Below are 23,032 nucleotides of genomic sequence, written 5' to 3'. Positions count from 1 at the left end.
CAGGAGTCTCCTGGATTTTGAACCCCTCTCCTGGGAGTCTCCTGGATTGGCAAATCTCCTGGATTTCTCCTGGATTTTGTATCAAACTCCCAAAATTCACCAGAACACAGGATATGACATCTACTATGTTAAAAAATTCTGGGGGAGGACCCCCAGACCCCCCGCTTCAGGGGTGGGGGCAATGCATGCAAGAAAGATCATACAGATATTCACTTAAGTAATGACTTAGAGATGAGAACTCATTATTAAAGATGTCCTTTTGCTTCAGTCATCAAATCTGTACACCAACATTTGGCATTTTAAGGCTGAAATTGTACCCATGCTAGTAAAGCAAGCCTTATAAAAGTATCAAACATGCACAAAATTCACCAGAACACAGGAGATTAAATCTACTATGTTAAAAATGTTCTGGGGGAGGACCCGCTTTAGGACCCCCAGGAAATGACATCTACTATGTTAAAAAAGAAATCTGGGGGAGGACCCCCAGACCCCCCGCTTTAGGGGTGGGGGCAATGCATGCAAGAAAGATCATATAGATATTCACTTAAGTAATGACTTATAGATAGTCATTATTAAAGATGTCTTACTTTGCTTCTGTCATCAGATCTGTACACCTACATTTGGCATATTAGGCTGAAATTGTACACATGCTAGTAAAGTAAGCATGATAAATGTATCAAACATGCACAAATATATCTATTAATAAGTTTTGGGGAGAGGACCCCCCAGACCCCGGTTGGGGAGTTCCGCGCGCCCCCCAAAAATAAATCTCCTGGATTCTGACAGTCCAATGTTGACAACCCTGATTAATGTGTTGAATCCAGGAGCTCCAAAGTAAAGTGAACCTGAGTGAGAGCAAGTTCTGTGTGGCCGTGTCATCACTTCTGCACCATAGACACCTCCACCAAATATGTCAGAATAGTTGTTTATCACTATCATGCCCCTGGCATCAGTGTACAGCCTGCTCCAGACAGGCAGTTCACATACAGGTATTTGGTCTCTACTTGGTCAGATGCGAACTTGAGGATTGGAATAGTACTTGGGCAGCGACTGATGACATTCACAAGTTCGCGAGGACGGTAGTACAGACACGTTTGGGTAGTGAGAATCGGCCATGGATGTGATGACTAACATCACAATTGTAAAATACTGTAGTTCCTTTTAAAGGGCTAGGTGTACAGGAGGTAATCGATAGAGTCGCTGGAAAGAAACTTTTATTCTTGTATTTGTTTTACTGAGAATAAGGTTAGAAATAACTTTAGGATTACACATATCTTTCTGAGGTTAAGATTAGGAATAGGAAAGTTGCACTGCGCTCCTGCCTCAGTGTACAAATACAAACACTCCCTAACGCCGGACATGGGAAGTGAGGAACGGAGGAAAAGAAGCTACATTTAAAAAATATATAAAAAATACTTAATGGCAACACTGATTAGCACCAAAAAGTTAACATACACAACATGTATGTCATGGCAGTTTTGACTTTCCAATCATTTCTAAAATTCTTATTTTTCGGAGATAGGTTGATTAGAGCAAATACCTCTTGCAAATACCTCTTAAATCACCAAGTTTAATTTTCATGCATTTATTATGGGTTTTCTGAAATCTGCTGGGTCGAAAATATACATACAGCAATAATATTATGAAATGTGACCAAATCAACTGGGTAAAAAATATACATAAAGCAATGCTAATATCCCTTGGCCGCATGTAGAAGGTTGTGTCAATCAAATAAGCAACTGTGCAGCAGTTGTTTTTAAGTATAAACTGCATGTCCCACTAGGAAGATACCCTGAGGCAGACCCAATGGCCAGACCCCAGGGCAGACTTAAAGGGCCAGCGGGATTATCAAAGATCTCTACAAATTGTGAAAACACTTGGAAAATAAAAGATACTTGTAGTGACACTCTCAGGTGTGAGTTTGTCTACCACTGTGAGACAGAATGTACGCTCACCAAAGTCATTGCAGTGCTTATAAAAGGGAAAATAAACGAATTATGCCGACAGCGTGTAAGCATTCACCTTTTGCTTCAAACTCGACCCTTACTACTATACTGCAGCTATAATCATTTCTCACCTGTGATGGCTTCATTGTGTGTTTCAGGAGATAACTTGGGCTGCACGGCCAACGGCCAGACGTACAATAACAGGGACGTCTGGAAGCCGGAGCCATGCCAGCTCTGTGTATGTGATAGCGGCCAAGTCCACTGCTTAAAAAAGTGCAATGGTGAGTGAACCCAAAGTCAAAGTAAAATGTGCAGCGTGGCACTCGTGCTGCGCTGTGAGCTTGTATATCTGCTAATTTTTAATAGTTAAAGCAAAGCAACTAGAGATACCTTCACAATTTGACATCTACAGATTTACAGATCGCTGCTCCAGTGGTGAATTTACAATGGTTTTATATAGGAAGGGGAGCCCCACACGGCCCTGAAGTATAACAAAAGGAAAACATAATGAATAACGTGGTATGGTGAAATCAGATGTAAAAAATGTTGGCCAATTCTAGGTTAAAATGATAATAGTAGGATGGATAATTAAAGGAGTTTCATGTAAACAACGTCTTACTGGTAATAAGACGCCCTAAGGACTTATACTGTATGGCGATAGCTAATGCAGTGCCTGTGGATTTCCTTAATGTTGTCATATTACATCAAGCATTTTCGTTCTTAGGGCGTCTTATTGTTAATAAGGAGATATTATGATGTCACATGAAGCATGACGATATTGTGATGTCACGGGCCAAGCCTCCGGTGATATTGTGATATCACGTGAAGCATGGCGATTTTGTGATGTCACGGTCCATGCCTCTGGTGATATTGTGTTATTGCGTAAAGCATGACATCAAAATCTTTTGTAAAGAGTTAAATTACTCTTCATGTAAGTCTATTCATTGAAGGTATGAAAGCCTATAACGTGCCCACGCCTCTGGAGAATATTGTGGGCAAAAACCCTGTTGATTTTGAGTGTTCCTGTGCTCGCCATCCCAGCACAACGAATTGGGGGACCCCTCTCGGATTATAGTAGTAAGATAATGTGTTCCCTGTCTTAATGGGTTACACCAGGGGTGTCAAAGTGGCGGCCCACAGGCGTTTAGCAGCCCAAGGAGAGGTCCATGGCCGCCCAGCAGCCACTGAGGGTCTGAGGCAGTTATCCCCTACGGTTATCGCCCCACTCCGCTGATGACTGAAAGTCAAACTTGTTCGGAGAGAATTAGCATCAGATAGGCTGCGGAGTGTCAAAACAGCCGCGGCCGCCCTCATTAATATCAATGACCCTACCCACACCACGCCATTATTGCACTTGTAAACACAATCATGATGCGTTTACAAGTGCGATGATGGTGCTGTCACAGGACACACATGCTCGCCAGTTGACGTCATTAAATAAAAAGTCCAGTTGATGATAATCCGTTTGGGAAACTATAATAGTGTGACATAATCACTGTGCGACGTGTTGGTTCTCAGTCTTTCGTTGCCGAAAAAAGCAGATAAACAAGCTCACAATGTGGTGCTAACAGGCGTGGTCTGAACTTATAGATCGGCAATTTCTTTATGCTTGACACAGTCGTACGACCATGTATAAATTACACTCTTAAAGCGACGGTACACACACAAAGTAGGCTACTGTATTTGAAGGAAGTAAAATGTGGTGCAAACGATATAGTTCGATTCTTTTTTGGTTAAAAAGGAATAGAACAAATGAATATTAATTTTCAAGGAGATTTTATATTAGACCTACAGTAGCCATTTAACACTTATTGCACCTTAATGAATGGTTGGTTGAATGATAAGCAAAACATATTTGAAACTTCTAAAAGTTGCGTTTGTTTTTAATGTAATTAAAATAGCTATTCTTCATAATAAGTGCTATACTGTAGTTATAGCAGTGACTGAGACAACAGACTGAAAAAACAAAGTTATAGGGCCATTCACACTGAGCACTATGAGTAAAACTATAAAAATATAGTTTTGAAAGTTTTGATTGACAGCTGATTACAGAATGACTCCAGTGTGCATGAACTAACTCAGTGCTTCATGTGGTTTTGTTTTAAGGACAATATCAGGTGATTGGATCCTCTCAGGACATCTCGGTCAAAGTGGGGGATGACGTGATCCTTCCATGTCGTGTTGAACGACCAGTCAACATGGAGAGGAAGACAGTGGAGTGGTCCAGACCTGACCTGAAGCCCAACCTCATTCATCTCCTCCAAGATGGACATTTCAACCATGACCAAGACCTGAACCCGCTGTACAAAGAGAGGACGTCTCTGTTTCCTGATCAGCTTCCTAATGGTAACATGTCTCTGAAACTGTCCAAAGTGAGGCTCTCAGACGAGGGGACCTACAAGTGTTCTGCTCCACAACTGAACAATTTCACTTTGATCCAACTCCTTGTTGGTAAGTTTTCACCCATTAAAACATAACATGTAAAGGCAATGTCTCATTAGTCTGTGGTTGTTTCATTGTACTCATGTATTTGCATAATTATACAAATGCTGCAATCATACGTGCTAATTACCTAGCATTGAATAGCTAGTGCGAGCACATTATCATCATTAAAGGCAAGCTTTCCATTTTTTGTTATATTGTACTTTTGACCTTGGTACTATTTTGGCAAATAAACTCTTCTATTGTAGCCTGCTTTTGACCTCGTTGTTGTGTATGTTTGGGAGTTTCCCAACAACAACAAAGCAGCTTACTATTTTAGGATACTACAATGGTCATGCAGTCTCACAGTCTTCCAAGGTGCACAGTTTTACCTAGTGACCAGAATATTTTGGCGCCCACCTTTCCTGTTGCAGGCTACACCTGCTGTGTGTACCATGCATGCATTGTGAATCTGATCCCAGAAGAATCAATTCAACAATTCACTTCAAAGGGTCTTTAAAATTGCCAAAGCAAATTTTAAACAATACAATCAAAACAAAATGCATGCATGGAATCACCCCTGACCCTGGCTTACTGTTATAATTATTTCCGTCAATAATCAAGTAACCTATAATATAGCCTCACTAGCTTGTGTGTCTTTGGGTGGCTCAGAACCAGTTTCATTGAAATGAATAGGGATGCTATGGTTCAAGTGGTTAATGTAAAAAAGAAAGCGGATTTAGAGGCAGACACACACACACACACACAGACAACTGATTCATTACTTATGAACAAACAGAAATGTAGTATTTTTACTTTACCATTTACTTCAACTATTCAACTTGACTGAAATCATTTTCTCCACACAGATGTGATCTACATGCCATTGGGAGGAGTCCTTGAACTGCTTCCAGAAACCAGCTCTGTTACTGAACCCATCACTGGCATCCTGTGGAAACATGGCCCCAATAAGGTAGCAGAATGGGATGAGGTCCTCGGTCCTGATGTGGATTACTACCTTACATATAGGAACCGTACAGAGTTGAATAAAGACACTGGAAGGTTGGTTGTCAACAACATGACCATGGAGGACAGTGGAGAATATTCAGTGGAGTTAAACGGTCGACGGCAGAGCAAGACTTACAAGGTTAAAGTGATCAGTAAGTATGAATTGTGTCCTGTGAAGGATAAATGTTATGGTTTCTGTTTTTAAATACACATGAATATTTTATTTGAATGGTTGTGAGTTAATCGAAGGATCATGTATCCTTGGCCATAAAATAGGCCACACCTACTTTTGTGTGTCCATGATACATAATATTGGCAATACAAAAATGGTTTGGTGGGGAAGGGTTTGAATTCATGAAAACTATTCAAGATCAGGTGGGTAAGCACACATCATGACACATAGGATAATGATGCAATCTGACAAGGAACACTCAAACACAGGGTAAACATAGGGACTAACAGGACACAGGTGAACTCAAATGACATGATTGGCTAAGCCTTAGCCAATCAGGCCTATTTTATGGCCAAGGAGTCATTTTCGCTGAAAACTAATGGTTGGAATGGATTCAGCAGCCCAAAAATACCCTAATTACACACCTCATACACTCATATTGGCCATTTTTTATTCCACCGGCATGACAAGTGCTTATTATACTCTGCTGTAGTAAATATACTTGATCTTTTCTCTATTAATCTTGTCCATGTTGTTATTAATCTACAAAAGATGTAATTGAAAAGAAAGCCCAGCCTTGAGCTGCTTGTGCTGAGCTCCAGCTGCAGACAACAGACAGCTCTATCTTAGATAATTCTGTCTATCTTTCACATAAATCATCAAGTAACACAGGGAAATCCTTTGAAATTAGATGTTTTTCTTTTTTTAAAACCACAATTATAATGTCAACTCCTTCCTATCCATCCATTCCTATCAACTCTGTCAATCTCAAGTGTTGCTGTGTGTCACTGACAAAATGGTTGCTGCCCTGTCTCATTCAATCTGATTGACTTCTGTTTGAAATTACCCTCTCATTTTCATGACATTTAGATGATCTAAACCTTTCCACACACTCCCGGCCTGCTCCACTTAACAGTAAACGTTGTGTGTGTGTGTGTGTGTGTGTGTGTGTGTGTGTGTGTGTGTGTGTGTATGTATATATATATATATATATATATATATATATATATATATATATATATATATATATATATATATATATATATATATATATATATATATATGATTTTGTTTACTTTACTTTCATAGCAAATGCATGGGAAGCATCAAAAGGTTCTAACTGCAGTCTGGAGACAACATCACCAGTAATTCTGAGCTGTGTTCATTCTTTTTCCCCTACAGAGAAAGTCCCTAAGCCAGTGGTGGCCATCACGAATCCTTGTAACTCTAGCTCTACCAGCTGCACACTGAAATGTGAAGGGAAGATCAGAGATTCAGGCCCGGTCACCTATCACTGGAGGAAAGATGAAGGGGAATGGATGGTGTCTGACTCTGGACCGAACTCTGACCAGCTGATCATCACCAACGATGAGGAAGGGAAGAAGGTCAAAGAGTTCTTTTGTGAAATGAAGACCCCAGTCAGTGTGGAGCAGAGTGGTGCCACTAACAACCCGTTTTATAAAGGTATGTCGTTTACTCCACAATGTGTAGAAATTGAACCACTGTGTTACAGGGTCAACACTTTGACAATTATTTTGGATCCTAACACAGAAATCATAAAACAGTTTATTTGTGTCTGAGTGAAGCACAGTTTAGAGGACACTTTGATTTAATGTGTTGGTAATTCTGGTTGTTTCCTGTGCTTTCTCAATAAAATAACATTATCTTTAATTAATGTATTTATGTATTAACCCAGAGGCCGATTCTAAAAACGCCTTCTAAATCACACACACACACACACACACACACACACACACACACACACACACACACACACACACACACACACACACACACACACACACACACACACACATTTATTATCATCTCTATGTATTTGATGACTCCATTTATGTTGCATGGCTGCATCAGTAAGACATTATTTAACTTGACAAATCATCATCATCATCATCATCATGGACTACTTTGTGTTGTAATCTGTGTAAAATGTAGCCTAATACACAGCTGGATATCAGGGAGAAAATAAATCAAATGTACAGTGTAGTCAGCTGAATTACTGTAGGCTACTGGCATTTAGTTGTAACAAGAGTATTTCTATATTGCAGTATTGATACTTTTACCTAAGTAAGACATTTGAGTACTTTTCCCACCACTGCTCACGTATCAATCAAAAACATTCACACAGTCTATCACTATCATTACAAACTCGGCCGAATGTCAACGGAGTGAATCAAAGTATTAATCACACTGGCTGGGCGCATATCTATGCTCTGTTATGTGACCTGTTAAATACTGTATTTTCTGAAGAGAGTGTCACAGTCAAGGAGCGATAAACAGTCAGTACGTCCAGTTCACAAGTCGGTCACTTTGTTCAGAAATGCTACTTTTCCCCTTTTCATTCGCAGTCAGTCAATCCTCACCCTGCCCACCCAGTCTACCACCACCCTGTGGACAATATGCCTTCCGGTTGGTTCCAAGAAGCGGAAGTGCTGCGTTTAACGGAAGTTACGTTAGGGGAAAAAAACGGGGAAGCTCACTTCCGGGGAAGCTCACACGGCGGAAGTTGAGCGCTTTCTGCCTTATATTGTCACCAGGCTTTTCTCTTCGCAGATGAGAAAAGCCTGGCTATGCGAGGCTAGTCTCCCACAGGCACAGTGCTGCCTGTTTCTAAGGGAGAACCCGCCCTCCAGCTCACGCAATACAGTCCAATGAGAAAAGAAATTGTACTTGCCTGAGTGTTTTTAAAGTAATAACATTACTTCTTATTTAGTCAAATAACATTGTCAACAAAATGCAGTATATGTATTTATGTTTCAATTAAATCCAGTAATGTAATTGTTTATTTTGTCTCCTAAGAACCTGAACCTAAATCTGTGGGAGGGATTGTTGGAGGCATTGTTGTTGCTGTCATCCTTGCAATGGGTTTGATGCTGGCTGTGAAATATCGTGGTAAGTTTCTCTACTGATTTTAAGTAACACATAAGTAACATACTCAACAGCTACATGCTGTGTGTGTGTGTGTGTGTGTGTGTGTGTGTGTGTGTGTGTGTGTGTGTGTGTGTGTGTGTGTGTGTGTGTGTGTACATGCACATGATTGCACATGAAACCTAATATCACTGTTATGTTATCACTGTTTGAATTCCATCTCAGATCGTATAAAGAAGAGGTTTTTCTTACGTGTGCCTGTGGATGATCCTGAAGAAGGTGAGTGTGAGAACTTAGTTTGTGCTGTTTGTGATGTGACTTGATCTTGAGTTGAACCTCCAACTAATTTATAATAATAATGATTTAGTATAAAAAGGAGATGGACATGTGTAGTAGGAGTTATGAACTTGAGAGGAGAAAGAAAGGGGAGTCCTCCACACTTGTTTCACTTACAGCAGTTCAGTTAAAAAAACACGTCAAATTAGATTTAACCATTTATTGCAATAATAATAGTATCCATAGGGATGAGCATAACATCCATAACACATGATATGTGTGGGTTCATAACACACCTCCAATCATCACTTCTTCCTGCTGACTGTGACAACTGGCAGAGTTGCTATAAACTGAGACAATTTAATGTTGTTACTAATCACAGTGTTGTAGAGCTGCAACTATCCATTATTGTGGGCTCGCCTGTAAGGCGAGCACACTTTAGATATTGTCATTATTAAGTGTGCCTGCCATGCAATGGCAAAACACTTATTGTACTCGCTCATACTTATGTCAGACAGGATGACGGACGGACAGACAGACAGACGAAAACTTCGGCGCGTAACTAGTGCCGCACCATTTACGCCACCCCCGCAATATATAAATACTTTTACAAAATGTACTTTAACACACTCGCTCTTTGAGTAAACGCTGCGCGGTATTTCACAAAGATGAACACAATCCATCTCTCACCGCCCGCGTACGCATGCACAAACGAGCACGCTCGCGGGGATTTTCACGGGACTGCGCCCGCTCGCCTCGCCGCCTCTAAACTTTGCTGCGTGGACGAAATAGCCGCCCGCCTCTCATTGAAAATGAATTACTAGCATTTCGAATTACTGGATATTTCGCTAGTCCTTACCGTTCGTTCGTAACGCGATTCCAAAGTTAGCGGGAGGGGCCAGTTTGGCAAAAAATAGCCATAAATCACAAACAAAAGGTCGAGTCAACACTGAATTTTAACCACAGGTCGTGGGTGGCATACTCAACAGATCCCCAAAAGCATTTCCACTTTGACCCGTAGGGGGCGTCACAAACGCGCAAAACGTAACCGTTTCGTGCCAGAACGCGTTTTTCAGGGGGAACGACCCTCTCGAAACGAAACACAGACAACTTGGCAGATTGTCTCACCGTCCAAACCGCTACACAAGGTTGCACATTTAGCGAGCTGCAGGCACACTTGTAAAAATTGACTGTCAATTCTAGTTTATCTAGTAGGTCATGCATACCAGTTCTCCTCAATACTTTGGCACCTTTCTACTCCTACATACTTAGTGAGAAAATGAAAATAAAAACAAAAAGCAATCGGCCAAATGGTGGCGCTGTAGGAAGCCTTCGAAAGTGCGAACTTTGAACAGCAAATCAAAACATGAAAACATCACGAAAGGCTGTGTCTGTGTGCTTTTAGATGTGCTATTTATTTTCAACACTGTTAATTTATATTTAAAAAATGGCTCTCTCAACTATTAGATTAATTGAAAAAAATAACAATAGAATAATAGACAAAGGAAATAACTGTTAGTTGCAGCCAAAAAAAGGAAGCTGATGTTTATTTCATAACTTAAAGAATGTGAAATTAAAGAGTAACTTTCCTCTCTACTCTGCAGCCACTGATTCAATGAAAGTGAAAGCAATGTTTTTCTATGTATTTCTTATTTGACTGCTGCCATCTCATTGTGACAACAAAAACAACATCATCACCCAGAATTAATTGTAGAAAGTTATGGTTGTTTTATTTGATCATAAATGCAGAGAATTGAAGACATTTAGGAGGACTGGTCCTGTGCTCAGACCTCCACATGGAGGCTGGTCTGTTATAAGGACATTTCTCCATGAGGAACACCATTTATTCAGTATCTTTCTACACTTGTATTCTGTTGGATGCAGAGCTCTAATTTACATCACACCCAGAGAACTGCCTCTCATTTGCTAAAGGAGATATTTTTTTTTCTTCTGTCTCTGTGTGTGGTGTGTATATTTATGTGTTTGCATGTGTGTGTGTGTGTGTGTGTGTGTGTGTGTGTGTGTGTGTGTGTGTGTGTGTGTGTGTGTGTGTGTGTGTGTGTGTGTGTGTGTACACGTGTGCTTCTGTACGTGTACATGTTTGTATCCTAGGAATTCCGTTAAGAACAAGAGTTGATCTAACATCAAACGTGAACATCTGTCTGGCACCTAGTATGTCTGTTTCTCTTCTGTTACAACATGTCTATTGTTTATTATTATGTTATTATTTTAACTGATACTTAAGTTTCAACAACCATTTTCAATTTGCTTATCTTTGTCCCACATTGGCATGTAGGTTTGATTTCAAATCCACAATAACATGGGTATTATTTAAACGTTTACAACTAAATATGTTGTTATTTTGACATATATACAACAACAATGACACTGTACTGCTGTCTTCCATTGTGTGGACAATAAACAATTAATTGCGGACAATAAACAATTAATTGAGTTGTCAGACAGACTCTTGACAACTCATGCAGGATACAGGATAAGTGTCATGTCATGACTACATGTATACATGTATGATGATGACAATTGGAACTGGAACTTTGTTGGGTTCTTTCTCTTGGTTGGATAATACAGTGTATAAGTGGTTGTAATTCACTGTGATTATACAACATGAACCTTGGTGTCCCTATTTTGGGGCACAGATGCAGTGGAAAATAGCAAATATAAAAGCTCATAACATGTTGCAGAGTGGCATGTTTTGCGCTTGTAGATCAGCTACTTTCTGTGAAGATATTTAGTTTAGAGTGAAAATGAGTGGGCCTACTATGGAGCCCTGGGGTACTCCTCAGTGATATTATAATTCTAAAGACGAATAAATAAAAAATATCTAGCCCGAATCTTCAACTGTTGTTTAGCTGTTGTTGTTATAGCGAAATTTATAAGCTCACAACCTGTAGCACCTCGCTGTGAGCTTGCAGATATTTATAGTATGACACATTTTATAGTGCTCAAGTTGTTCATCATTGTCAACTAAATTTATGACATAATCTAACATCAAATTGAAGACTTTAACATTGCTCTGCAAGTCTGCATCTACAGCAGCTGACACATGATCTTAACTTTTAAATGACGACCAAATGATCATTTGAGAAGCACATTTACCATAACATGCACTTATTGATGTACTCTGTTCTTTTGTCTTTTAGAAACTTCTGCAGCTCTGTGTCAACAACAATTTAAGTCTAATCTGAGGGAGAGGTTTCAGTATGTGTTGAATTGGATGACAAAAGGACAAACACTTCTGAATAACATCTTTACAGAGCTCGGCATCACAGAGGGAGGGAGTGGACAGGTCAATCTGGAACATGAGGTCAGACAGATTGAAAGACCACCCAGAACAGGAGAACCAATCAAATTAGAAGAAATGTTTGAACCTTTACCTGGACAACATAAACCAATCAAAACAGTGATGACGAAGGGAGTGGCTGGCATTGGTAAAACAGTCTTAGCTCAGAAGTACACGCTGGACTGGGCAGAAGACAAAGCCAACCAGGATATCCACTTCATCTTTCCATTCACTTTCCGAGAGCTGAATTTGGTACTGAAGGAGAAGAAGGAATACAGCTTGGTGGAACTTATTCATCACTTTTTTGGTGAAACCAAGGAAGCAGGAATCTGCAGTTTCAAAGAGTCTCAAGTTATGTTCATCTTTGATGGTCTGGATGAGATGAGGTTTCCTTTACACTTTGGGAACAATAAGATATGGACTGATGAAACAAAGCCAACCTCAGTGGATGTGATACTGGCAAACCTTATTAGTGGACACCTGTTACCCTCTGCTCGCATCTGGATAACCACACGACCAGCTGCAGCCACTCAGATCCCTAAAGAATATGTTGACAGGGTGACAGAGGTGAGAGGGTTTTCTGACCCACAGAAAGAAGCCTACTTCATGAAGACATTCAGTAACGACAAAACCCAGGCCAGCACAATCTACTCACACATCAAGACATCACGAAGCCTCCACATCATGTGCCACATCCCAGTCTTCTGTTTGATCATTGCTACAGTTCTGGGGGACATGGTGAAAACAGGGGTGAAAGAAACACTGCCAACGACCCTGACTAATATGTACCTCCATTTCATCTTGGTTCAGTTCAAACAGACAAAGGACAAGTATCCTGATTGTAGTCCAGCTAAGGTCATTCTGTCCCTGGGAAAACTAGCTTATAAACAACTGAAGAAAGGCAACCTGATCTTCTATGAAGCAGACCTGAGAGAGTGTGGCATTGATATCAGAGATGCAGCAGTGTACTCAGGAGTGTTCACACATATGTTTAAAGAGATTAAGGGCGGGTGGCTCAAGGAAGAGGTTTTCTGCTTTGTCCATTTGAGCATTCAGGAGTTTCTGGCTGCTCTTTATGTCTTTGTCTCATTCAGCAACACTGGTGTCAACCTACTGTCAACCTCCATGTGGTCCAAGCTTAGATGCAAATCTATGCCAACACACCTCTACCAGAGTGCTGTAGACAAAGCCATACAGAGTCCAAATGGACACTGGGACTTGTTCTTCCGCTTCCTGCTGGGCCTCTCAGTGGAAACCAATCAGACTCTCTTAAAAGCACTGTTGGGACAGACAGGAAGTATGTCACAGATCAATCAGGAAACAGTCGAGTACATCAAAGTGAAGATCAGGGAGAATCCCTCACCAGAGAGAAGCATCAAACTGTTCCACTGTCTGAATGAGAGGAATGATCATTCTCTAGAGAAGGAGATCCAATGGTACCTGACCTCAGGAAGTCTCTCTGAAGAACAACTCTCTCCTGCTCAGTGGTCAGCTCTGGTCTTCATATTGCTGTCATCAGGAAAGGAGCTGGACGTGTTTGACCTGAAGAAATACCAAGCTTCAGAGGAGGCTTTTCTGGGCCTGCTGCCAGTGATCAAAGCCTCAAATATAGCTCTGTAAGTGAACTTATAGCTGTATACATTTAATGTAATCTTTCAGCAGTGCTAACCGCTCCTACATCTGGCTTTGCCTGTATGTACGCATGTCCAGCGGCTGTATGTCCCACCTACATAGCACCTCTCACTTCACACTGGGTGGGATTTTTCTTTTATGTGGAACAAAATACAAGAATGTAACTGCGTAAGTCCTGTAGCAAATAACAAATGGCAGGATTAGCAGATCTACTACATGTCACTTTGTGATTTGACGAAGGCCTGTAGATGGTCTATTTTTGCATTTTTTGAAAAATAGACTAATAATGACCGAATAGAGTTAAAATGTTTAATTGTATTGTAACTGTATTGTAAAGGAGAGCTCAGGAATAACGCCAGAGTACTGTAGAACTCTATATTTCTTTCTTCATGCTGAGTGGCTGTAACCTCTCCTAGACATATCCCCCCCCCCCCCCAACACACACACACACACACACACACACACACACACACACACACACACACACTCACACACACACACACACACACACACACACACACACACACACACACACACGCGCGCGCACACACACACACACACACGCACACACACACACACACACACCTAATTCTACTAACTGGATATGTTTCATATATAATGTGATGTTTCGTAATGCTAGAAACATAAAATACAAACCATGTAATCATTGTTGTTGTTTTTTTCAGGCTGAGTGGCTGTAACCTGACAGAGAGATGCTGTGAGGACTTATCATCAGCTCTCAGCTCCTCTGGTTTGAAAGAAATGGATCTAAGTAATAACGATCTGCTTGATTCAGGCATTAAGAAACTCTGTGTTGGACTGGAGAGTCCACACTGTACACTGGAGACCCTCAGGTCAGTATTCATGAACGTGTTCAACAGATGACAATTCTGGAGTAATTACACATGGAGCTTATCCTAATTACTTTTTCTGTTGTGTGTGCGTGTGTGGGGGGGGGCACACAGACAGTGTTGTAGTGCTAAATTTGGAAGTGGGGGGGATGCCCCACGCATGCATGTGCATGCGAGTACACAGACACTAGCTATATCAAATAATGGAAGTCTGTGATTCTTGTGTGAAAAGGGAGGGAGAGTCAACCATATTCTGATTGTTCCTTCAAGCTGTCAAATACAAAGACACATTTTTGAGTAAATAAAATTCCATTTAGTTTTAGTCACATTTTAGTAATTTCTAACGTTTTAGTCTAGTTTTAGTCGACTAAATCTACAGTTGATTTAGACAACTAAAATGTATAATGGCGGACCTTGATGGCTCCATAATACCTGATTTTAGACTTGGTTGCATGCTGAAAATAGCCAATCTACGTACAAGCTCACAACGCATCGTGCTGCGCCGCGTTGTGAGCTTGTAGATCTGCAACACCACAACATTTCTTTTAGTTCTACTGGATCTCTTTTCCACTAGTCCCCTTCCTAACCTTTTGTCTATTTTGTATATGTTGTCAAAATTGTCAATATATTCAGCCTTAATTTTAGTCATCATAGCTTAGTTTTTATTTAGTTTTCGTCAGTGAAAAAAGGTAGTCAACGGACGTTTTTCAACAATGTTGTTGAGTTTCAAAAGTTTGGACCATTGATTAATTGAATAAAACAAAAAAAGGATGTGAAAGCCCACCTGTACTACAGACACTACCAGGCCTCCTCCCAGCATCACCTTTGTGACTGTAATTTGCATCGATCATGTATTTGTATACATGTAGGAAGCAATTCCACAATGGAAAACGTGTTGTGAATGCAGTGTTTTTCCTTTAATAATGAAAACAAATGATATGTACAGTACATGCATGCACACACACATCATTTAATTCAAACATTGGTTTGAATTAATGAGCTTTAGGCTAGGCAGAGCAGCAGTATAACCAAATTTGTGAGCTATGAGGATATGTTTCATTTTTATTGTGATGTTTATTTAATAGAAACATAAAATACAAACAATGATGTAATCACTGTTGTTTCTTCAGGCTGAGTGGCTGTAACCTGACAGAGAGATGTTGTGAGGACTTATCATCAGTTATCAGCTACTCTGGTTTGAAAGAAATGGATCTAAGTAACAACGATCTGCACGATTCAGGCGTTAAGCAGCTCTGTGTTGGACTGGGGAGTCCAGACTGTACACTGGAGACCCTCAGGTCAGTATTCATGAACCTGTTCAACAGATGACAATTCTGGAGTAATTACACATGGAGCTTATTCTAATTACTTTTCTTTTTTGTGTCTTGGGGGAGGAGGGACACAGACAATAGCTATAGTATATAATATAAAATAATTCTTGATTTGTGATTCTTTTGTGAAAAGTGAGGGAGCATCAACCATATTCTGATCGGTCTGTCAAGGTGTCAAACAAAAAGAGGCCATTGATTAATTGAACAAAAAGAAAGTGTTTGACCTATGTGAAAGCCACCCTGTACTACAGACACTACCAGGCCTCCTCCCAGCATCACCTTAGAGTGTAATTTATCATGTATTTGTATAAATGTAGGCAGCAATGTCGTTTTCATTGTAAAAAGGAAACGGTCATTAGAGAGCATTTTGTGAATGCAGTGTTTTTGTTTAGTTTTTTCATTGAATAATGGAAACAAAATGATGTGTGTGTGCATCATCCATGCACATGTATCAAACATTGGTTTGAATGAATGATTTATAGGCTAGGCAGAGCAGTATAAAAAAAGTTATTCCCTCCCCGCTTACCGCAATAAAAAAAATATTCAATGGTTTGGGAAGAAGGAAGTGTTGCAGGCTTAAAAATAAATTAGTCCAAAATTGGAAAAGTATTGTGCTCTGTAACCTTGCCCACACAATATTAAATGACAAATGGTACAGTACATGTATTTGGGACAACTGAGAGCTTGTTTGGATCACTTGCAGAGTGATTTCATGAATGACATACACACTGAGAGACAATCAAAACCATTAGAAGAACATGTGGGATGCAATTGGAATGCACCCTCGGAATGACAACTGTGTGTTGTACTTGAACTGTACAAAGTGTAGTGCAGAAAGCAGCTATCCCTATAATAGCCAGACCACTGAGCAATATTTGGGCAAAGTGTTGCTCTGTGATGTGGTGTGCTGTGAGGCTGCACTCTCACTGGAACGCACTAAGTTGAGTGAGAGTTGTGTGGGGGAGGCGGGGGGCAGAGACAGCACAATGCATTCCGGATGGAAGTCACATGGTTTGAAGTCTAGTGAGAGTCCTGTGGTTGCACAGAGCACCATCCAACAAGCACACAACACGCACTCAACACGCACAGGGACAGTTGTAGGCATGCAGTAGAGGGCAGACAAGCTGCACTTGATGAGACAGAAGGGCAGGGTTCAACTGCCAACCAATAGGAAAGAAAGGCCATGATGCAATCCCACACAGCTGTGTTCACTTGTAGTTTGTACTCCACAGCAGCAGAGTCTGTCTGCACTGCAGTGACATGAAACCTCCATTTCAGAACGAAAAATATTATAAACAAACTAGAAAAATATTGTTCCTTCGAAACAATTGTGGGCTCGCTTCAAGCCAGAAAACAATAGCTATAAAAGTACAAAATGTCAAGATCGCAGGCAGTGCTCTCTTTGACGTTACTGACGTCAAAGATTGGTCCATTTTGTTCCAAAAATGTGTTGTGCAAAAGTTGACCCGCTGGTGGTGCTATAACAGGCCAATGTAAGAAGGGTGGTATCTGTTCCTTGGCCTATTGGGAATGTGCTTGCAAGATTTCACGCACATTGCAGGCTGTGTTCATGATTTGAGGTGTTTTTGGCTTTGGCCACTTTATCGCCGCTTGCAGCTATATTCATTATTATTTTATTTGTTTTGTGTGTGTGCACTTCATAGGCATATTAGATAAAGGTCCTTAGATTGTGTGTAGAATGTTTCATGCAAATTGCAAAAAAAATCCTAACGGGTTTAAGCGTTTCACAAACTGCTCAAAATGATATAGCGCCCCCCTTTGGCCAATTGGGGTAAGATTGGTTTTAGTGATATTTGGACTAACACTCTACATCTTTGCCAAATGCCATGAACATGTTACTTTGCATGTATGATTTAGAGGCAGAAGAATAATTTGCATAAAACTGCAATATTCATTGAATTTATTTAAAAAAGCATGTTTCAATTTTAAAGAAATCCGATCTGACAGATCTTTAGATATCGGTCCAAAGTTCACGTAAAAAAGAGTTTTGTGCACGTGGAGCGAAAATTCCAGAATAAGAGCGGGTTTACGCGTTTTACAAACTGCTCAAAATGGCGGAAAATCGAAGGGCGGAGCTTACTTAACAACGACACAGATGTGAAAAAGGTTTTGTGCACTTGACGCGAAAATCCCAGGAGGAGATAGATTTTTACTGTTTTTCATATAATTACGAATTGTGGGAGACCTAAAGGTCAGAGGTCAAAAGTTAGAGGGTAAAAGTTGTTCGGCATGAGGAGACGCATAAGTGTATACAGGTTTCATGGCTGTACGTATAACAGAGCATGAGCTATACCTGTTCAAAGATCGCACTTTCGAAGGCTTCCTACAGCGCCACCATTTGGCCGATTGCTATAAAAAATAATAGCACACTTCGCCACGGTAAACTGAACACATTGATGTTTTTATTTTCATTTTCTCACTAAGTATGTAGGAGTAGAAAGGAACCGAAGTTTTTTGATACTTGATATGACTGCCTGTCTGATAGATAAACTAGAAAAATATTGTTCCTTCGAAACAATTGTGGGCTCGCTTCAAGCCAGAAAACAATGGCTATAAAAGCACAAAATGTCAAGATCGCAGGCAGTGCTCTCTTTGACGTTACTGACGTCAAAGATTGGTCCATTTTGTTCCAAAAATGTGTTATGCAAAAGTTGACCCGCTGGTGGCGCTATAACAGGCCAATGTGAGAAGGTTGGTATCTGTTCCTTGACCTATTGGGAATGTGCTTGCAAGATTTCACGCACATCCCAGGCTGTGTTCATGATTTGAGGTGTTTTTGGCTTTGGACACTTTATCGCTGCTTGCAGCTATATTTATTATTATTATTTTATATTTTTTTTTGTTTGCACTTCATAGGCATGTTAGATAAAGGTCCTTAGATTGCGTGTAGAATGTTTCATGCAAATTGCAAAAAAAATCCTAGAATAAAAACGGGTTTAAGCGTTTTACAAACTGCTCAAAATTATATAGCGCCCCCCTTTGGCCATTTGGGGTAAGATTGGTTTCAGTGATATTTGAAGTAACCCTCTACACTATTTTGTCATGAAAATGTGACTTTGCATGTATGTTTTAGAGGCAGAAGAATAATTTGCATAAAAATGCAATATTGTTTGAATTATTTAAAAAAGCATGTTTCAATGTTAAAGAAATCCGATCTGACAGATCTTTAGATATCAGTCCAAAGTTCACGTAAAAAAAGTTTTGTGCACGTGACGCGAAAATTCCAGAATAAAAGCGGGTTTCAGCGTTTTACAAACTGCTCAAAATGGCGGAAAATCGAAGGGCGGAGCTTACTTAACAACGACACAGATGTCTTCCGCTTGAGTCAAAGCACGCGTGTAACAAGTTGCATGTCTTCAAACGAAACGAGTCATGACTTATGCCCGTTTGAAGTTTGAATTTTCAGACTTCTTCTATTTTCTTCGTATAGCGCCCCCCTTTGGCCGATTGGAATAAAATTGGTTTCAGTGATACTTTGACTAACCCTCCACATCTTTGCCAAATGCCATGAACGTGTAACTTTGCATGTATGATTTAGAGGCCGAAGAATAATTTGCATAAAACCGCAATATTGATTGAATTATTAAAAAAATATATTTCACTTTAAAAGAAATCCGACCAGACAGTTTGACCGTATTGGTCCAAAGTTCATGTGAAAAAGATTTTGTGCGCGTTATGCAAAAATCCCAGGAGGAGATAGATTTTTACTGTTTTTCATATAATTCCGAATTGTGGGAGACCTCAAGGTCAGAGGTCAAAAGTTAGAGGGTAAAAGTTGTTCGGCATGAGGAGACGCATAAGTGTATACAGGTTTCATGGCTGTATGTATAACACAGCATGAGCTATACCTGTTCAAAGATCGGACTTTCGAAGGCTTCCTACAGCGCCACCATTTGGCCGATTGCTATAGAAAATAATAAAATAATAATTCGCCACTGTAAACTGAACACATTGATGTTTTTATTTTCATTTTCTCACTAAGTATGTAGGAGTAGAAAGGAACCGAAGTTTTTTGATACTTGATATGACTGCCTGCCTGATAGATAAATAAATAACTAGAAAATATTGTTCCTTCGAAACAATTGTGGGCTCGCTTCAAGCCAGAAAACAATCGCTATAAAAGTACAAAATGTCAAGATCGCAGGCAGTGCTCTCTTTGACGTTACCGACGTCAAAGATCGGTCCATATTGTTCCAAAAATGTGTTGTGGAAAAGTTGACCCGCTGGTGGCGCTATAACAGGCCAATGTAAGAAGGGTGGTATCTGTTCCTTGACCTATTGGGAATGTGCTTGCAAGATTTCACGCACATTGCAGGCTGTGTTCATGATTTGAGGTGTTTTTGGCTTTGGCCACTTTATCGCTGCTTGCAGCTATATTCATTATTATTTTTATTTTTTTTGTGTGTATGCACTTCATAGGCATATTAGATAAAGGTCCTTAGATTGTGTGTAGAATGTTTCATGCAAATTGCAAAAAAAATCCTAACGGGTTTAAGCGTTTCACAAACTGCTCAAAATGATATAGCGCCCCCCTTTGGCCAATTGGGGTAAGATTGGTTTTAGTGATATTTGGACTAACACTCTACATCTTTGCCAAATGCCATGAACATGTTACTTTGCATGTATGATTTAGAGGCAGAAGAATAATTTGCATAAAACTGCAATATTCATTGAATTTATTTAAAAAAGCATGTTTCAATTTTAAAGAAATCCGATCCGACAGATCTTTAGATATCGGTCCAAAGTTCACGTAAAAAAAGTTTTGTGCACGTGGAGCGAAAAAAATCGAAGGGCGGAGCTTACTTAACAACGACACAGATGTCTTCCGCTCGAGTCAAAGCACGCGTGTAACAAGTTGCATGTCTTCAAACGAAACGAGTCATGACTTATGCCCGTTTGAAGTTTGAATTTTCAAACGCTTCGTATAGCGCCCCCCTTTGGCCGATTGGAATAAAATTGGTTTCAGTGATACTTTGACTAACCCTCCACATCTTTGCCAAATGCCATGAACGTGTAACTTTGCATGTATGATTTAGAGGCCGAAGAATAATTTGCATAAAACCGCAATATTGATTGAATTATTAAAAATTTATATTTCACTTTAAAAGAAATCCGACCAGACAGTTTGACCGTATTGGTCCAAAGTTCATGTGAAAAAGGTTTCGTGCGCGTAACGAAAAAAAAACCCAGGAGGAGATAGATTTTTACTGTTTTTCATATTATTCAGAATTGTGGGAGACCTAAAGGTCAGAGGTCAAAAGTTAGAGGGTAAAAGTTGTTCGGCATGAGGAGACGCATAAGTGTATACAGGTCTCATGGCTGTATGTATAACACAGCATGAGCTATACCTGTTCAAAGATCGCACTTTCGAAGGCTTCCTACAGCGCCACCATTTGGCCGATTGCTGTAAAAAGTAATAGCACACTTCGCCACAGTAAACTGAACACATTGATGTTTTTATTTTCATTTTCTCACTACGTATGTAGGAGTTATAGGAAACCGAAATTTGAAGGAGAACTTGCTCTAGTATAGTATAGTATAGTATAGTATAGAAATAATGACAATAACTAAAGTGTGCTCGCCTATAGGCGAGCCCACAATGACAATATCTAAAGTGTGCTCGCAATAAATAATGACAATATCTAAAGTGTGCTCGCCTTATAGGCGAGCCCACAATTAAAGTTAAGTGTGTGTCACAGTAAGCATTCGACAATAACAATGAATATTACAAATATTTCTTTACATGTCATACATGGTGACAGTGATGCCTACACAGATTCAATTGATTGAATGTGCTATTCATAATAAAATCTAAGCTTTATACAGTGGTGGAAAAAATACTCAAATTCATTGCTTAAATAAAAGTATCAATACTGAAACATACAAATACTTTGTTACAAGTAAAAGCCTGGAATTCAAAATGTATTGAGTAAAAGTATTAGTGTTGGCATTAGAATGTACTTCAAGTGCCTAAAGTAGCAGATCTACAAGCTCACAACGTGTCGCATGTTGGCACGCTGTGAGCTTGTAAATCCATTTTATGTGTCACCAAAAAGCAGCAGGTACTCTGCCTTCACCCGATGACAACTCCAAAAGAACTACATGGCCAAATACCATATCTGCTTCCTCCTCAAGCGGAACCGCCCACTTCCCGCAAAGCATTGTGGGAAATGTATTCTAACACTGCTGCCTTGGCACTGTGTGTGTGTGTGTGTGTGTGTGTGTGTGTGTGTGTGTGTGTGTGTGTGTGTGTGTGTGTGTGTGTGTGTGTGTGTGTGTGTGTGTGTGTACGCTAGGTTGTCAGGCTGCCTGATCACAGAGGAAGGCTGCTCATATCTGGTCTCAGCTCTGAGATCCAACTCCCATCTCAAAGTATTGGACTTAGATTACAATCATCCAGGAGACACTGAGCAACTCTCTGCTCTACCACTGGAGACTCTCAGGTATGGAGAGACCTGCTGTCATGCAAATGTGTTCTAGTAGGTTTAGAAATAATTATGTGATTTAATCTTTGATGGTGAAAATCATTATTAATCATTGTTCCATTAACAAATAGAATATGCACGCCTCACATTGTCTCTCCTTCACACCCAGTGTCGGCCATGGTGGGGAGAAGATGCTGAAACCAGGCTTGAGGAAGTGTAAGTGTGTATTCTGTTTTATTCATGAAATCAAAGCAGCACACATCCAGATATATTTGTTTTCATATACACAGCAGCATGCGATATTCTCTCATTCACATCCTACTGTGAATTTAAGATGATGATACGTTGTTATTAACCAAAATTATACAGAATCTTACTTCCTGAGTTTTGTTACAATTCACCAGCTTATATGGATGGACTCTGCCTACTGTACCTGTGGTGTCCTATTGAGGCCGTCAGGTCGCAGTTACTATCAAAACCTCCACCAGCTGTCAGTTTGTCAGTCTGTCAGTCACATCACACTTTTCCCCTACTCATATCTCCCCCACCGTTGCCCCCATCCATGCCATGCCTCATTTCTCACATGGCCCTCTTCTAGCTGCTCCTACAGATTTTGCACTAAAATCACGCAAAGCGTCACACAGTATGTTTATAGAGTCCTGTCATCAACATGGATCTGTCCCATTTAGCGCCACCATCAGTCCATTTTTTTAAAAACACATTTTTGGACACTGCTCCTACAGATTTTGCCCTAAAATCACA

At 40.1% G+C, this 23,032-nt stretch overlaps 1 protein-coding gene across 1 annotated transcript in view; it reads left to right on the top strand.

The window, feature by feature from the left end:
- LOC308309316 (NACHT, LRR and PYD domains-containing protein 3-like) overlaps positions 1-23,032 on the top strand; it is a 37,164-nt gene that overhangs the window by 5,785 nt on the left and 8,347 nt on the right. Inside the window, exons 2-13 of the mRNA XM_080754866.1 lie at positions 2,105-2,227; positions 4,053-4,397; positions 5,237-5,527; positions 6,730-7,011; positions 8,365-8,457; positions 8,659-8,712; positions 10,822-10,881; positions 11,871-13,626; positions 14,329-14,496; positions 15,624-15,791; positions 22,142-22,288; positions 22,440-22,486. Coding sequence (XP_080610992.1) covers positions 2,105-2,227; positions 4,053-4,397; positions 5,237-5,527; positions 6,730-7,011; positions 8,365-8,457; positions 8,659-8,712; positions 10,822-10,881; positions 11,871-13,626; positions 14,329-14,496; positions 15,624-15,791; positions 22,142-22,288; positions 22,440-22,486 — 3,534 coding nt within the window. The remainder of the gene's footprint in view (positions 1-2,104; positions 2,228-4,052; positions 4,398-5,236; positions 5,528-6,729; positions 7,012-8,364; positions 8,458-8,658; positions 8,713-10,821; positions 10,882-11,870; positions 13,627-14,328; positions 14,497-15,623; positions 15,792-22,141; positions 22,289-22,439; positions 22,487-23,032) is intronic.

The sequence above is a fragment of the Nannobrachium achirus genome (assembly GCF_963921795.1).
Source record: "Nannobrachium achirus genome assembly, chromosome: 24".
Taxonomy (NCBI): Eukaryota; Metazoa; Chordata; class Actinopteri; order Myctophiformes; family Myctophidae; genus Nannobrachium; species Nannobrachium achirus.
Note: the sequence above shows the minus strand (reverse complement) of the source record. Positions and strands in the feature narration are given on the sequence as shown.